Here is an 18563-nt window from a genome sequence, read left to right as displayed (position 1 = left end):
TCGAAACGTAAGTCTCCATCTAGCTTTAGCTTTGAAGCTGTGGATAAAATGGCTCGGCGAGGATCCTCTGTGGACGATTCTAGGACGAGCCCGACTCCTGTGGATTCTACGAAGCTGCCTCAGGAGGTCATGATCGATGCTTCAAAACCCCCATCGTCCTCGTATGTTTCTCTGACTTCTGATTCATGCGAAGATCCCCTCTTCTCCGAAGCGGCGCCCCTCAGCGTTGAAGGCCGCCGAGCGCAATGATTGGCGTTTTTTGGAACGTCCAGGGGCTGGGCAGCCCCCGGACGAAGAGAGCACTTCATTCTCACACTCTGCTTTACAAACCAGACTTTGTTTTCCTTTCTGAAACAAAGATGAAGAGTAAGGCTGCGGAGAGAATGCGAGTGTATTTGAGTTTTGACAGCTGCTTTACTGTGGATTGTGTTGGGCGCAGCGGTGGCTTGATGTTTTTTTGGAGGAGCTCGATTGATTTCACGATTCGGTCTTACTCGAGGTTTCATGTGGAGGGGGTGGTGACTGAGGGAGATGGAAAGTGCTGGAACCTTCTTGGTCTCTACGGGGATCCCGTTGCGTCCCAGAGAAAACTCTCTTGGGAGCTCGTCAGAAGGTTAAAACCGCAGACCGATGTCCCTTGGCTAGTTGGTGGTGATTTGAATGAGGTGGCTCTGAATTCGGAGCTTAGTGGCGACAGAATTAGAGGACCGAGCTTGCTTGAGGATTTTCGTGGTATGATGGAAGATTGTGTTCTTAGGGACCTCGGTTATCAAGGTGAGATTTTTACTTGGCGGCGCGGCGTGGCTCCCAATATATGTGCGGGTAGGCTGGACAGATGCCTTGCCAACCCGGATTGGCTTTCTCTTTTCCCTTCGGCGGTCGTGAAACATCTTGAGTTTTGGGGATCGGACCACAGGCCTCTTCTCCTTTCTTCCCTTGGAATTACGGTGAAAAGAAATCTGAGGGCCCCCCGGCGATTCTTCTTTGAGGAGGCGTGGTGCCTGGATGCGGGATGCGATGAGATGATCCAAGCTGCTTGGACTCCGGATTCTGTTGGAGAGCCGAGTAGTACGTTGAGAGACGCCCTCTCACGGTGCCGTACGGCTCTTTCGAGGTGGGGTTATGAAAATAACAGAAGGTTTAAAGTTCGTATCGACAAGCAGAAAGAGGTGGTTAGACGCATCAGGGAGGTGGACACAGGCAGAAATATGAAGGCTATTCGTCGTGAAGAACGTCAATTGGACGCCCTGTTGGAAAAAGAGGAGACCTTTTGGCGACAACGAAGCCGGGCGACGTGGATGAAGAACGGGGATAGAAATTCCAAATTTTTCCACCGTAAGGCTACTACGAGGAGGAACCGTAATACGATCCGGGGTCTTTTCACGGAGAATGACGACTGGGTGGAGGATTCCAACGACCTTGAAGATGTCGCCACGTCTTACTTCCAGAAGCTTTTCTCCTCTGATAATCCTACCCGCGGAGCTATGGATGATGTTTGCAGTGTCGTCAATCCCACCATCACTGACGCGATGAATGAGGTACTCATTCTTCCTTTTACTCGCATAGATATTAAACAGGCTGTCTTTTCTATGGATGCAGTAAAACCCCCGGGAGGAGATGGTTTTCCGGCTCTATTTTATCAAAAATACTGGGGGACGGTTAGCGGGATGGTAGAGGACCTTTGCTTGGGAGTCTTGAATGAGGGCCACTCGGTGAGAGACATCAACGATACGATCGTCACTCTCATACCTAAGGTGAAGGAGCCGGAAAGAGTTAGGGATTTCCGGCCTATCAGCATCTGCAACGTGGTATATAAGGTAATTGCTAAATGTCTTGTTGAACGTCTTAAATCTGCCATGCCTATTTCTATTTCAGAAAATCAGAGTGCTTTCATCGGGGGCCGCCAAATCTTCGATAATGTGACGGTGTGCTACGAGGCTATTCACACCATGTCTCGTGGCCGTTTTGGAAACGGCTCATGTGCGGCTCTTAAGATCGATATGGCGAAGGCCTATGATAGGGTGGAGTGGGCATTCCTGGAATCAATGATGCTCAAACTCGGTTTTGATAGCCGTTGGGTGGAGAAGATTATGCGATGCGTAACCTCAGTGAGCTATTCTTTCAACATAAATGGCGAGGTCCGGGGCCGGGTGATCCCTGAAAGGGGATTGCGACAAGGTGATCCTCTTTCCCCTTTCCTCTTTTTATTTTGCTCCGAAGGCTTGTCTTGTCTCTTTCAGGATAGGGAAACTCGCCAGCTTATCCGAGGGATTCGGTTTGGGCACTACGATCTCTCCGTTTCCCATCTCTTCTTCGCGGACGACAGTATTATCTTCCTAAAGGCTACGACTGACGAGTGCGTGGAGGTCGTTCGGTGCCTTGAGGCCTACACGGCTGCGTCGGGTCAATTGATAAATTTTTCTAAGTCGGACGTGTGCTTCGGAGCGGAGGTGTCTGAGGAGGACGGGGACGCCCTTGCCCGCATCCTGGGAGTTACAGTAACCAAATGTCACCAACGCTACTTAGGGCTCCCAACGGTTGTGGGGAGAAAGAAAAAAGAGATCTTCGCTTTCGTTCGGGAAAGAGTGTGGGATAAGATAAACTCGTGGAGAGGTCTCTTATTCTCGAACGCAGGTAAGGAAGTTCTTATTAAAGCTGTGCTTCAAGCTATTCCTTCCTATGTTGCTAGTTGTTTCAGGCTACCACAGGGTTTGATTGATGACATTCACAAAGCAATTACGAGTTTCTGGTGGGGGGATCAGGGAGACAAACGCAAAATTCACTGGTGTAAATGGGAGGAGCTCACGATACACAAATCCAATGGGGGGCTTGGCTTCCGCGATATTGGAAAGCTCAATCAGGCGCTTCTTGCAAAGACGGTGTGAAGGATCATCAGGAACCCAGAGAGCCTTGTGAGTCGTGTGCTTCGCGAAATCTATTTCCCAAATTGGGGCATTCTCGACGCCTCTTATACTTCTTCAGCCTCTTTCCTTTGGAAAAGTCTCTGTTGGGGGAAAGAAGTTGTTCGTCGGGGATCAAGATGGAGAATATGAGATGGATAAGCGGTTTCTGTGATAGGGGATAAATGGATTCCTAAGCCCCCCACTTTTGAGCTTGAAAACCCTCATCTGATTCCGGGAGATATGAGAGTGTCGGAGCTTAAGCTTAGCTCGGGCGAATGGAACATCCCTCTTGTGTCTGCCATGTTTGCCCCCGAGGACGTTGAGGCCATCCTTAGCATCCCGGAGAGCCGGGCCGGCGGTCCCGACATAATCCGTTGGCACTATTCTAAAGATGGAGAATATTCTGTTAAAAGCGGTTACCGTGTGGCTATGGAGACATCGTCCTTGGCTGGCACTTCCCACCCGTCGGGCAACATTGAGTGGTGGGTAAAGCTTTGGGGTCTCAAACTTCCACCAAAAGTAAAAAAACTTTGTTTGGCGAGTATGCCGGGGGTGGATCCCGGTTCTTGCTAACCTCAAGAAGCGGCACATGATATCTGAAGCTCGGTGCCCGGTCTGCAACTTCCACAACGAGACCATTTACCACGCTCTCTGGGGCTGTCATTGGGCCCGTAAAGTGTGGAAGTGTGGGGGGTTTAGAGACCTTCTTCCTTACCTTCATGATGGCGATATGATTGGCCTTTTCCTCGAAGCCACCTCGTTTCTCAAGGTTAGTGATCTCGAATTTTTTCTGTTCTTAAGTTGGGAGATTTGGAATCACAGGAATGGTATGCAAACGGGGAAAACCCCTTGGTCCCCGGAGGAGCTCGTGGAATGGTCGGGAAGCTACTTGCGGGACTTTCAGGAAGCGACGCTCGGGACAAGGGAGACTACGGGAGGGAACCGGCAGCGTGCTTGGAAACCTCCTCCGACCGGAGTCGTGGCTATTTCGGTCGACGCTGCGATTCATCCGAGGGATAGAAGAATTGGTTTGGGCTGTGTTGCCAGGGACTCAGAAGGAAAGGTGCTTTGCTCCGAAACTCATGTGCTCCTTCGAGGTCTCTCTCCTCAAATCTCAGAAGCTTCGGCGATCTTTCAAGGTATGGTTTTATCTCTTAATATGGGCTGGAAGAAAGTTAGCATCCAATCTGATTGCCTTGAGGTCATCTCGATTATCCGGAATAATGTCGCCCCGGCCTCCGACCTTGGAATTATTATTAGCGATATCCTTATGCTTAGGCCTAATTTTGATTATATAGAGTTTGTTTTTCATCCTCGAGATTGTAATAAGGTTGCTCATAATTTGGCTAGTTTTGCTTTAAAGTTTGATTCGGGCGCCCGATGGTTGGAATCGGTCCCTCCGTGTGCTCATCACGAGGCCGTGACCGATTGTCGTGGTATTAGTCCTTGATGTAACCACGGTTTTCCTCCGCCATACGTGAGGGCTTTAATATATTTCTCCCGTGGTTCCGCCCACGGTTCAAAAAAAAAAAAGAATAAAACTATTATTTCCAACTAAATTGGGCAGTAACTTTGTTCACTAAATCTAATTATATGTTTTTCCGTTTAATTTTGTTCCTTCTTTGTCGGGTTATATTAAGGTCGTGTATGTCGTCCTTTATCTTCTCTAACTTATCTCTTGATTTTTTTTCTTGTTTGATTGGTTTAATAGACCTTATTTTTCGGTTACTCTAATTCAGTGTTTATATCCTCGAGGTACGAGAAGTTTTGAAGAATGTGAGACATTGTAAATGCTCGAGGTATAATCAAAGTTTGAAATTTTGGGGAATCCAATCGAAAATCAATCCAGATTCCATTTTTTTCAAAGTCCCGATACCGGATTGAACATAACCGGAGTTTTCTTGAATTCCGAGGAAACCCGGACGAAAACTAGTCCGGATTCCGGTTCACAATTTTCGGTACAGTTTAGTATAAATTTTCAAAAAATCGGGGTATTTAAACCGGATTCCTCACCCAAAACTTCAAAACAAGCGAAAAATAACCCTAAAAATTTCTGCAACGGTCATTCTGCATGCGATTCCGCTACTTTCGGAGAAATCATCCCTTTTTCCGGTGCTCGCCAGGCCAAAACTCACTTCACGCCGATGAAATCCTCCCTGGATTAAGGTATTTGGATAGACTCCGCCGTTTTACATAAATTTGATGATTTTGAGCGTTCTTCATGGATTATGTTGATGATTATGTATGATAAACTTCTAAACCTTAGTTTATAACTCCATCATTGTGTGTAATATGAATTTTCATCCAAATTCTTTTAATATTTTTCATAGATCTGAAAATTTGTGTGTTTTTTTTAGTTTTTTTTTTGTTAAATTAGTTTTAGAATATGAAAGTTTATGTATAACTAGTTGATTTTGTATCCGAAAATTAGTGTAAATTTGGTTAGATCCGAATTCTTGAATGTATGTTTTGGTTTTTTTTTTTGTATGTTAAATTAGTATTAGAATATGAATGTTATGTATAATTGGTTAATTTTGTAATTTCATTTCATAAATCATATTATTTCATTATGACTTTATGTTTAAATATTTGAATTATGTCTTGTAATGTAATGAAAATATTGTAGATTATTTTATGATTTTATCCTATGTAATGGATGAATTTTTATGTATATTTGTTCACCAGATTCCTCTCGATAAATATGGTATTTGACGGTATTCCTCAATGGGAACTTCAACGGCACAGTTTACTTTTTCCACTTCTGAATTTCACGGTATTCCTCTGGCGTACCATGGGTTACCAATAAATTCTAAACCTCGGAAAGGAAACAGTAACGATATTTCGATCTTTGGGTTCAATTACTCGCATTTCATTTATCTATTTTTTATAAAAAATCAAAAATAATAAAATATATACCACAACTAAACTTTTAGACCAATGACCTTTTTTTTTTGTGACGAACATGATATCAACATGAAGTTTACGATGTACAAGTTATTTTGTCTTAGTCGGACTAGATTGCATCAAGTATAAATAATGGTTTACAAATTTTACATTATATAAAAAGTAGAAGAAAAGGGGGACGTTTTGTGATTTTTTTTTCTTTAGAAAAACTTTTTTTTTTAAAAAAAATAAATAAGAGATTGGACCTTAAACACAAGTAGTGTTCATTTGTACCGTTTTTTTTTATCAGAAATATAAAAATGTCTCCAAAAAATTTTAAATACATTTTTTTCAATCCTAACTATTTCTGGACATGTTTCTATATATTTATTTCTCCAGACTAAAATATAGTAATTATTCCGCAACAACACGTGAGACATATTGCTTGTTATAATATAAGAAAGAGTTGTATATTTTGTATAAATAACGAGTTCTATATATATATAAGCAGTATGCTCGCGCGTTGCTACGGAATAATTAATGTATTTTACTCTGGAGGAAGAAATATACAAAGACATGTCTAGAAATATTTAGATTGAAAAAAATGTATTTAAAGGTTTTTGGAGACATTTTTATCTTTCTAATTAAAAAAAAATCGATACGAATGAACACTACTTATGTTTAGGGTTATGTTATATTGTTCATTGAACCGTATTTTTGTGAATATATGAGATTTCTCTACTTTATATATATAATATAATAATATAATTTTAGTTTATACAATTCTTTTTTTTTAAATGGGTGGTGATAAATTATTAGACAAAATTAGTTCATATGATTTTAGACAAGGTGCTATAGACAAATAGAAATAACAACCTACACCCTCTAGGTTTATATAATAATTAACCATATTTGAATTTTTTTTTTAAATCAAGAAATGGCTATTTTTTTAAAATATATTGATGTTTTGCTATTTTTTAATAACATTAGTTACAAGATTGTTGTTTTCCTACCAGACAAATAAAGTTGCGAGGATTGTTTTCTCTCTCAATCTAGTAGGGTTTTTTTTTTTTTTTTTTTGTATGCGACAAGATCAAATAAACATTTCCTAAACCTATTATCATCCTACTTTGACATTTTACAATCATTTGTTATCTTCTAAATTTCAAGGTTTCAAATGCCGGCGAAAGTCGGCGATTTTCTCCGGCGAAATCGTTGTCAGAGCATTAACGGCCGACGAAGACGTTTTTTTTTCGTTTCCTTGTAAAAATTCGTTCGAAAATCGACGGAGCGACTTGCTGTTTCTCCAAACGACATTCGCCAAATCTCGTTCACTCCCTGCATTAAAAGCAATCAAAAATTGTTTTTTTTTAAGTCGGCGAAAAAGAAAATCGGAGAAGGAAGAAAGAAGAAACCAGAGAGAACGATGAAACTTTACCATCATTTTCTCAGATAAAAAGCTTATTTCTCTCTCTTCATAGCTAAATCAAATCACAAAGACACCTCTTCCCAAGGCATTTGCTACAGCCTACAAACAAGCAAGACTATTTTGCATGCGCCAATTGTGGCCCTCTTGGGATCTGTGGGGCCCAGATGATAGGGAGAGTTTTGCTTCCATTGGTGTGTGGAATACACTCCATTAGTTTTCATTTATTTATTCCCGTTGTGTAGTGTATGTGGGTTAGTCAATGCCTCTCTAGTATTATGACCATATTAGGCTAAAATAATCACATTATCATAATTTTTAATTTTACTTAGGTAAACAAATAACAATTTTTAATATATTATAACATTATTCCACAAATAAAAAAATCCAATATATATAAATAAATTAAATTAAAATTGTAAAATACGTATATGTATATATGTATATATTTTTAATATATTCTACAACATTATTTCCGTTCGATTTTCCATCGAAAACGGCATTTGAAAACGACATTTCATTTGCCCTTTCCACATTTTTTTCGTTCGATTTTCCGTCGGCGTGTCGATTTTTAATAAATCAGGAGTCTCGAAACGGTATCGAAAACGGCATTTCGAACCTTGCTTCTAATTATGGTGATTCTCTTTCTTACGTCATATTTAGCATATAACATGCTATTTGCATCTTTTATGAATTCATATTTATTTTCATATTTGGAAACAAACATAAGATAAAAGAGAAAGAACCTAAAAAGAGAGAGAAAGTGTGGGGGTATAAAAATACAAAAAATATAAATATTGTTTCGGATGGGCTCCGACCCGACTAAAGCCCATAAGCAGTTTCAAGATCGGCCCACGAAGTCAATTACGGGCTTGATTCGCTCTTGAACCAGATCGGCCCAAGCCCAATGACACTTCCCATCTCGAAGGATCTCAGCTCGACCACGTCTTCTTGATCAGAAGGATCAGTCAGTCAGAGTAGACCACGCCGCGAAGACCGGGTCTCAGGTGACTACGACCTCGGCGAGGAATGTGGATCAAGGAACACGTGTCTTCGGCCAGAAGGTTCCATCTCGGATATAAATAGAAGGGGAAGAGACGATTTTCGATACGCAAGCTCTCGGTCTCAGTTCCCAATTAATATTATATTTTGTACTCTTTTACTTCGGTCTTGAGCTCGACCTGTTGAGTTCGTCACCTCGTCCGTTTGTAATCTTCTCCCAAATAATAAAAGTATTCAACATTCGTGCATTATTACAGCTCCATATTATTAAATTGTTTCTTATGCGACGCCTTTCTGAACCCCCTTCGAAACATTTCATTATTTCCTTTTCTATTTTTATGTGATTGTTGATCGATCTGGAAAACGACATCAACAATTTGGCGCCGTCTGTGGGAAAATTCAGAAGGACCAATCTCGGAAGAACCAGTTCGTAAAAAAAAATTTAATCATGTTTTCCACTCCGACTCATTACGAATCCGGAGAGGAGATCCCCCAGGGGATCAGGGCAATCCTGGACATGCTGACCAAAAAGATAGATGAGCAAGCCGAGACCAACCGTGCTCTTAATGACCGGCTGGATACCCTCTCGACTCCTCGAAACACCCCAGATCCTCAGGTGGGATCCGGAGATATGACCGCCTCTGAGTCAGCTCGCCAAGCAACCTCAGTTGCGCAAACAAGCCGAGTTATCCCTCCCGGAGTCCGTCTGGATTTCTCTGGGATACAGGTCGCCCGAGGAGCAGACCAACCTCCCATCACCAGCTTTCAGCTTGGGGGAACTGCTAGCGAGGTCGCGACAGAAGTCACGATCGACCCTTCCGGACTCCATCCGCCTCCGCTCGGGGGAGCACCGTCCGGGTCTTTCCTGACTAATGCGGGACCTCGCCCTCAAGCGGCCTGTCAAACGTTCATTCCCCCGCGTTTTGGCGGGGTGAATCAGACCCGTCAGGGACCAGCAAGTGTAACCGCGGCCAGTCCGGCACGATCGGGACCTCGCCTCTTTCATGATGGCGAACCTAGTATGACCGAACTGAACAGGTTCAAGGAATCTATAACGGCCGAGTTGAGAGCTGTTCGTTCAGAATTTCATTCTGCGACCAGTTCGGCTCCCGAGATAGATTGTCTCGTAGAAGAAACGAGGCGAACTCCTTTCGCCAGAAACATCACTGAAGTGCAGCTGGGAGATACCGGAAAGGTTCGCCTCCCACGATACAACGGCACCTCAAGTCCGAAGGCTTTCATATTGTCCTTCAGAGTCGCAATGGGACGGGTTATGCTCTCTGAGAGAGAATTAGAGGCAGGATATTGCCAACTATTCGCCGAAAGTTTATTCGGACCCGCCTTGGAATGGTTCTCCAAACTCGAACCAAACTCCATTGATGGTTTTGATAAGCTGTCGGCTGCATTCCTGAAACATTATTCGATGTTCGTGGAGGACGACCTGACCATCGCAGACTTATGGGGGATCCAACAGAGAGAGAACGAATCTTTGAAGGATTTCATGATCCGTTACAAAGATGTGCTCTCGAAAATCTCTAACGTATGCCACGAATCGGCCATAACCTCTCTAAGGAACGGGTTAAGACACGATTCAAAGCTGAAACTAGAGATGACTGTTAACCACAAGCTGAAACTCAATTCATAAGGCCGCAAATTATGCAAAGGCCGAAGAAGAATTTGCTTCCTACGAAAGGCAACGCGCGGCCGAAAAGAAACCACCCTCCAACACTTGGGTGAGGCCCATAAACACTGGGAATAACCCTCGTAGGGTTAATCCCCACGACGCCGTACATCACGCCAAAAAGCAACACGCCCATCCTAATTATATGCTCAACGTCAATGATGACGTTAAGGAGGGAGGCCCCCAGGCTAAGAAATGGACACGGGACCCCAATGCGTATTTCAGTTTCCACAAGGCTAACGGCCACGACACGGTTAACTGCGAAACCATGCGTAAGGCTTTAGCCGAGAAATATGCGAAAGGGGAACTAAAAGACGTCGATCTAGGACCCCTGCCAAAGAAGAAAATCTTCAGTAACAACAACAGGGGAAGGGGCAACCCCTCCCCAAAGAGAGCGAGACCCGAGGAAGAAGGGGAACCAAATTCCCCGCCGACTGTAGCAAAACACCGAGTTGACTTCATAATGGACGGCTCGAAGTTTTGCAATGACACGGTTAACTCCATCAAAACACATCAACGTCGATTGAGTAACCAAACTACCAAAATCATACTAGAACAAGATGTTCAAATCTCGTTCTCTGAAAAGGAAGCAATTGGGACAACCGAAGCACATGACGACGCACTCGTGATCACGATCGACGTGTCTAACTGTGAGGTTGCGAGAGTTCTAATCGATGGAGGTAGTTATGTAGATCTTATCTTCAAAGATACCCTGGCTAGGATGGGAATCGATGAAAACGAGATCGAAAGAGAACGAACCCATTTCACAGGTTTCAATGGGTCCACTACTCCATCCTTGGGAACAATCAGGTTACCCACAAAAACACATGGAATCAACAAACTAGTAGAGTTTCAAGTACTAGACTGTCTCTCCCCTTACGACATTATCTTGGGAAGGCCTTGGATACATATGATGAGGGCTGTGCCTTCAACCTTTCATCAATGTATTCGTTTCCCAACGCCTGAGGGAATAGGAGAGATCCGAGGCAATCAGGCAACCTCTCGTAGTTGCTATCTCACTAGCCACAAACATTGTGCCAAGGCAATTAAAGAATAGACATAGCAATTAATGAACGTGGAGTCAGCCAAAAACGCCTCCACACTAGAAGACCCCGACTCCCTTGATGCACTAAGCACTGAGTTAACGGTCCAAGTACAGCTCGATGGCTCCGATCCTTCTAAGTGCGTAGGAATCGGAACTAAGCTCAAAGGTGGCATCCGGCGAGAGCTGATCTATTTCTTGAAACGAAACAAATCCACCTTCGCCTGGCCAACCGAAGATATGCCGGGAATAAGCATCGACGTCACGTCTCACCAACTTAACGTCGATCCCAGTTTTAAACCGGTAAAACAAAAAAGACGAAAGCTCGGTCCCGACAGGGCACAGGTAGTCAACGACGAAGTTGAAAGACTGCTCAGTGCAGATTCGATCCGCGAAGTAAAATACCCGGATTGGCTGGCAAACACCGTCGTCGTAAAGAAAAAGAATGGGAAATGGAGGGTATGCGTCGATTTCACTGATCTAAACAAAGCATGCCCCAAAGACAGCTTCCCGTTGCCGCACATCGATCAGCTAGTCGAAGCGACCGCGGGACATAACATACTCTCATTCATGGACGCATTCTCATAATATAACCAAATCCTGATGCATCCGGATGACCAAGAAAAAACAGCTTTCATCACCGACCGAGGCACATATTGCTATAAGGTCATGCCCTTTGGACTAAAGAACGCTGGCGCCACCTATCAAAGGTTAGTCAACGAAATGTTCAAGGAAAAGATAGGAAAGACGATGGAAGTATATATCGATGATATGCTAGTAAAATCCCTAAGGGAGAACGACCACATAGGGCATCTGGAGGAATGTTTCGAAGTACTAAATAAGTACAAAATGAAACTCAATCCTACCAAATGTTCATTCGGGGTATCATCCGGCAAGTTCCTGGGGTATTTAGTTACCCAACGAGGAATTGAGGCTAACCCGGATCAATTACACGCCTTACGAGAGATGCCTTCGCCCTGTAATAGGCGAGAAGTTCAAAGGTTGACAGGACGCATCGCCGCCCTCAACCGCTTCATCTCTCGGTCAACAGATAAATGTCTTCCTTTCTATCGGCTCCTTAAGGGAAACAAGAAGCTCGAATGGGACGACAAGTGCGAAGAGGCGTTCAAAGAATTGAAAGAGTATCTATCGACACCCCCGATCTTGGCAAAACCTGTTGCAGGGGAGCCTGTCTATTTATACGTCGCAGTATCTCAAGCGGCAGTTAGTGGAGTACTCGTCAGAGAAGAGCAAGGGGACCAACGACCAATCTTTTATACAAGCAAGTCGTTAGTCGATGCTGAAACTCGATATCCTATTATGGAGAAACTGGACTTGGCCGTCGTTTCTGCCACGCGGAGACTTCGAACATACTTCCAGTCTCACACCATAATAGTAATGACATCACACCCACTCAGAAGTTTCCTACATAGCCCTAACCAATCAGGAAGATTAACCAAGTGGGCCGTGGAACTGAGTGAATACGATATTGAGTACCGAGTGAAGACATCCGCTAAATCGCAAGTTCTAGCAGATTTCATCATCGAACTCCCGAGGGAAAGTCCAACTGTGGCCGAAGTCAAAGGAACCTGGACACTTAAAGTGGACGGGGCATCTTCGAAGCAGGGGGCAGGAGTAGGGATACATCTGACCTCCCCTCACGGTGAGATTATAGAACAATCATTTAGGCTCGACTTCGTCGCATCGAACAACGAAGCCGAGTACGAAGCACTAGTCGCCAGACTTAGGTTGGCCACTGCAGTTGGATCAGAGAAAGTGGCAGCTTTCTGCGACTCCCAACTCGTAGCAAACCGATACTCCGGGGAATACGAGACTAGGGATGAGCGAATGGAGGCTTACCTAAGAGTCGTAAGAGAACTAACAAAAAACTTCGAAGAATTCTCCCTGACAAGGATCCCTCGAGGCGAGAACACTTCGGCCGACGCATTGGCCGCCCTGGCATCTACTTCGGACCCGGACCTCAAGAGGATTATACCAGTTGAAACAATCAAACAACCTTCTATTGCCACGACCGTTTCCGCGGTCATAACAATAGAAGGGGGGATTGGAGAGGTGAAATACTACATTACATCACGACTGGTACGGTCCCTTCCGATAAGATGGCAAAACGCAAGCTCGTGCTGAGAAGCGCGAGATTTTGCATTATAGATGGCAGCCTATTTAAAAGAAGCTTCGCAGGACCCTACCTCAAATGCGTCGGAATGGAGGAATCTAAACGAATCCTGGAAGACGTGCACGAAGGAGAATGCGGAAATCACGCAAGCGGACGAGCGCTTGCCATCAAAATAAAAAGACAAGGCTACTTTTGGCCGACCATGCTGGCAGACTGCGAGGCGCACACACGCCGCTGCGATCAGTGTTAACGCCACGCCCCAACATAAAAAGACCCGCGGAAGAATTGTCGTCTATCTCGGCTCCATACCCATTCATGAAATGGTCTATGGACATTGTGGGACCAATGCCGGTCGCCCCTGGCGGGTTAAGATTTCTGTTAATCTTAACAGATTATTTCTCCATATGGGTGGAAGCTGGCGCCTTCGTCTTGATAAAGGACGTCGACGTCACAACATTCATCTGGAAAAATATAATCCGTCGACACGGAACTCCCCACGAGATCACAACAGACAATGGATCACAATTCATATCGAAAAAGTTTAGAAAGTTTTGCTTCCATAACAACGTTGAGTTAAGAATGTCAACGCCACGATATCCTCAGGGAAATGGGCACGCGGAAGCAACGAATAAGACCATAGTCGACTCCATAAAGAAAAGGCTCGATGCCAAGAAAGGGCGGTGGGCTGAAGAACTGCCAGGCGTGCTGTGGGCATACCGAACCAGCCCGCGGAGGCCAACAGGGGAAACTCTGTTTTCCCTCGTCCATGGAGTCGAGTCTGTCATCCCGATCGAGCATCAGGTGCAAACCCTTAGGGTAAAATATGCACCTGTGGATGAGCCAAAAAATGACGAGGCTCTATGCGATGCCTTAGACCTAGTAGAGGAAAAGCGAGATTCAGCCCTATCACGATTATCCCGTTACAGGTAATCCATCGCTAAATTCTACAACAAAGATGTTAATACAAGAAGATTCGATGTAGGGGACTTGGTCCTGCGAAAGATCTTCCAGAACACTGCCGAGACAAACGCTGGAAAACTCGGGGCAAAATGGGAAGGCCCCTATAGGGTCACCAGAGTAACCTATCCCGGCGTTTACGAACTTGAAACACTCAACGGAATCCCTGTTTTAAGATCATGGAACGTCTCGAACCTAAAAAAATATTACTGTTAGAACTAGTAAAAATTGAACTACGTCCGACTTGATCCCTGTATAAGGGTACGTAGGCAGCCTCTTACCAAGGCACAATCCCCCTACCTACTTGAGCCACGGAGCTCGCACCTCGGCCGATGACCCCGACCTCGGACTAGGCTAGCAGTGCAAACGCCTCATGACGACTCTGGCGAGAACCGACATCTCACAGCGTCTTTAGAGATCGCACCCACGTAGGTCGATCTCATCCGAAAATATTTAAGGGAAACGTTTTAGGTCCCCGACGATCTAAAAGACTTGAAATTTTCACCAAATGTAATTACGGACTTCGGCTTCAAATCTAAAGGGAAACGCTTCGGATCAGCAATACTCCGAACAACTAAACGGATTTTGAACGAGCCAATTCCAAACCTCAGCCTAAGGGAAACCTTTTAGTTCTGCGACGAGCTAAATAACTTGAAGCGAAATCATCTGAAATTTTTAAGGGAAACGTTTTGGGCCATATATAGGCGACCTAAAAGACTTATATTATACTGATCCGAGCTGCCTCAGGAGCAAACAGGACATTCAGATCGGTCGGACGGACTAAATAAAATAAATTCACAATAGACTTTAGGCGAGCTAAAAAACTTGGCAAAGTAAAACCGGGAATTGCATAAAACAATAACATAAATTCAAATAAAATAGGGGTACCGAAGCCCCCTATAATTGTATTAAAAGTAATAAAAACTTCGCCCAAAACACGGGCAAAAAATAAAAATAAAAAAATAAAACAAAAACGCAATTTATTCAGAAAGAAAAATAATAGAAACAGGAACGGGCCGGGAAGATTCAGGCTTGATCGCGAGGCTCGACCTCGACATCTCGACGCTCCGGTGTAGGCGTGAATGCCGCCGTCTCTTCATTCCCCTCAGGGATGGAGCCAAGGACCTCGTTGGCATGATCAAGCATTGAGCCATGCTCGTTGATAGTTGAGGTCTCTCCATCGGCCGCCGACGCATCGACAGGAGATCGGTCCGAGTACGGAGTGAACGGGACATCCTTGACCTCAGAAATAATGACAGCCTGGTAATCGGCTTCGTACTGAGCTATGTCATCCTCAGTGTCCTTCATCTCGGCCGCCCAGTCCGAGATCTCGCCCTTCAAGGCCTCCGAGATCAGCTCCTTGTTCCCCCGGCACTGCTCGAGCTTCTTGAGAATAAGGACGGCCTCGTCCATCTTCTCTTTCTGCGCGCGATGTTTGAGTATCTGCTCCTAATACTTCAGCGAAGTCGCCCTCTTCGCCGCACGCACCGCCCGATCCCGCTCTACTTTCTCCGATCTCTTCATCCGAGCGATCTCTTCTAGAGCATCCTTCAGCTCTTTGTCTCGCGCCTCGAGATCGGCCGTCAGCTTGTTCCTCTCCTTCTCGAAGCCGCTATAATGAGATGACCATCCCCTGATCTTCTCCTTCTTGTCATCGATGTCGACGGATAAGAACTGAACTTTGCCGCGAAGACGTTCAATCTTACCGTTCGACCTCTCCAAGAGAGCATCCTTGGCTAGAAGGTTGTCCTGGAGGGTGGAAATCTTTTCATTCATCCCCTAGAGCTCGGCCTGAAGAGACTCCGTCCCCTTCTGAACTTCGGCGAGCTTCTCCTGCTCGACCTTAGCGTCATGAAGGCGCTTTTCATAGCGAAAAACACCTCGGTTCAGTTGGGTGGATAGCTGAAATCAACCCAACTCTCATTAGTTCGACCGTAACAAAAATAGAAATTTTTCACAAGTATAACATATCGGTTATATATATATATATAAACTTACCCCAGTCATGGCCGCGGACATCATCCTGTACCAGTCCGCCTCGGCAAGATCGGGGACCTTTGGGAGCTCCATCCCGGAACACGTCATTTGACGAAGAAGCCCCGCCGAGGAGTAAAGGTCATCGCACAACAGATGATCCCGAGCGTAATGGAAATTGACGATGTGTTTCTTCTTCCGGGTCGCGGCGGATTCATCTCGGCCCCCAGACTTCGACTTCGAGGAAGACTTGCTTCCTTCAGCTGCGGCTTTGCCCTTGTCCGCCCAAGCCAACGCCGTCGCGGGGACCTCAGGGGCGGTCTCTCCGTCGCCCCTGCCAGCAATATCGGGATCCGGACCCCTTTTTCTTCTTCTTTTTCGCTTCGGAGGCTCCGCCCTCAGGAACCCGGTTCGCTGGCGTCTTCCTCTTCTTGGGCGCCCCCCCCCTCGTCCCTCTCGGGGACTCGATCCTCGGCTCCCTCGGGGATGTCTTCGTCAACTCCAGGGCTTGAGTTTCGCCGGCCTCGGGAACTTTGGCTCCCTGAACGTCCTTCAGATGGACCTCGGCCGTCTCGGGTACCTCGTCAGAAGGCACCAGAACGACCGGATCTCAAACACCAGACGAACGCCGGTCACTTCGACCTCGGGATCGTCGATGTGGATAGCCGAGGTCGGGGTCAAAGTCGAGGCAGCACCTCCCTTCTTCTGCTTCCTTGCCTCGCGCGCACTAATCGGTGTGTTCATGTTGTCTCCAACTGCTAAAATAGAAAATAATAAATCAAAATTGATAACACAGAAGATAGCGTCAAAATCGTCGAACTAACCTTCTTCCTGGTGCTCTGAGATATTTAGTGGGGAAGGCCAAACTCTGGCCGATATAAATCTAAACGGAGTAAAGCTCGACCACTCTGTTTCACCCAATTGCAGCAGCGTCAATTTCTCGGCGAACTCAACCCCTTGTGATGGCGCTTTGATTTTCTCTAAAAAAAAAAACAATAAAAAAAGTAATAAATATAATGTATATTTCACTACGAAATATGAATATGAGCGAACTGAATTCTTATGCATACTCGGCGAGCTCGCCCATTTTGACGAGAAAGAACGAGCTCGGTCCCCGAGTGAGTGCTCATTCACGGCAAAGTAAAAATATCGCCTCCCCCAAAATTTGTCCTTAGAGGGTAGACCCGAAATCACACCCTTGCCTGCGGCTTTCGAAAGGTAGAAGCACTTTGGATCGTGCTTCGAATTCGCCTTAACCACACAAAGACGGACTAAATCCATCAGAGTGAGTTCGATCTTTTCCTCGTAAGCCACGACTATCAAGCCCATTACCATCCTAACGAAGTTTGGGCACATTTGGGGAAGGGTCAACCCTAGAGTCTGGGCGAAGTCGAACATGAGGGGGTGGATAGGGAACCTCAGCCCACACTTCTCTAGCCAGATCTCATATATACAGCAGAAACCCTCCACTATGGTATCGGCTGTAGCTCCGGGTGGAGGAAGAAGGATATTAATTTCTAAGGGTATCTGGTATTTTTCGCGGATCCTCCTAAGGTCGGACGAAGTCACGGCGAAAGCTTGAGACCCCGATAGACGAAGTCCTGAGTTCGACATCAGATTCTAAGGTGTTCTACGGACTGAGTGTTTAATCCTATAAACCCGTTTGAGTTCGCTAGTCGAACTGAGAGTCGAAAATAGCCAAGATGCAAGAAAGCTAAAGAACTTAGAGAGAGTTCGAAATCGGAAAGAGCGAGAAGTTAGAGAGAAGAGGAAATACCTTTTAACCGCGGATGATGAGAATATAAGTGAGAAGAAGTGACGCTTCGTCGCGCTTATTTATAAGTTTCATTATTACCAGAAATCCCGAAAAATATATTGATTTCGGAAATCAAATCAAATCAAATCTAAGATATTTCCCTCGATATCTGCAAAGGTAACAAATTCTCACGACTCTTCGACTTCGACCGACGAAATACGGTTACGTCACGACACGTGTGAAAAAGGCGCGTTCTCATATAATGCCACGTGGTTCCAAATCTCCGATCTTCCCCTTTTTTTTGAAACAATTCGAATTCCCCGCGTTAAATATTTCCAAAATATTCGAAATATTTCCAAAATATTCGAAATATTTTCAAAATATTTGGGGGCTAATTGTGGGGGTATAAAAATACAAAAAATATAAATATTGTTTCAGATGGGCTCCGACCCGACTAAAGCCCATAAGCAGTTTCAAGATCGGCCCACGAAGTCAATTACGGGCCTGATTCGCTCTTGAACCAGATCGGCCCAAGCCCAATGACACTTCCCATCTCGAAGGATCCCAGCTCGACCACGTCTTCTTGACCAGAAGGATCAGTCAGTCAGAGTAGACCACGCCGCGAAGACCGGGTCTCAGGTGACTACGACCTCGGCGAGGAATGTGGATCAAGGAACACGTGTCTTCGGCCAGAAGGTTCCATCTCGCATATAAATAGAAGGGGAAGAGACGATTTTCGACACGCAAGCTCTCGGTCTCAGTTCCCAATTAATATTATATTTTGTACTCTTTTACTTCGGTCTTG

The 18563-nt window shown here is 45.0% G+C and overlaps 1 protein-coding gene across 1 annotated transcript; it reads left to right on the top strand.

The window, feature by feature from the left end:
- The first annotated feature begins 8731 nt into the window (after positions 1-8731).
- Positions 8732-10952, top strand: LOC149383142 (uncharacterized). Its single transcript, XM_089627689.1, has 2 exons — positions 8732-9754; positions 9861-10952. Exons 1-2 carry the CDS (start codon positions 8732-8734, stop codon positions 10950-10952), a joined length of 2115 nt encoding a protein of 704 aa, XP_089483815.1.
- The last annotated feature ends 7611 nt before the right edge of the window (positions 10953-18563 follow it).

The sequence above is a fragment of the Urtica dioica genome, chromosome 10 (assembly GCF_054948205.1).
Source record: "Urtica dioica subsp. dioica isolate 48M chromosome 10, U.dioica_male_clone48M_v1_H2, whole genome shotgun sequence".
Taxonomy (NCBI): Eukaryota; Viridiplantae; Streptophyta; class Magnoliopsida; order Rosales; family Urticaceae; genus Urtica; species Urtica dioica.
Note: the sequence above shows the minus strand (reverse complement) of the source record. Positions and strands in the feature narration are given on the sequence as shown.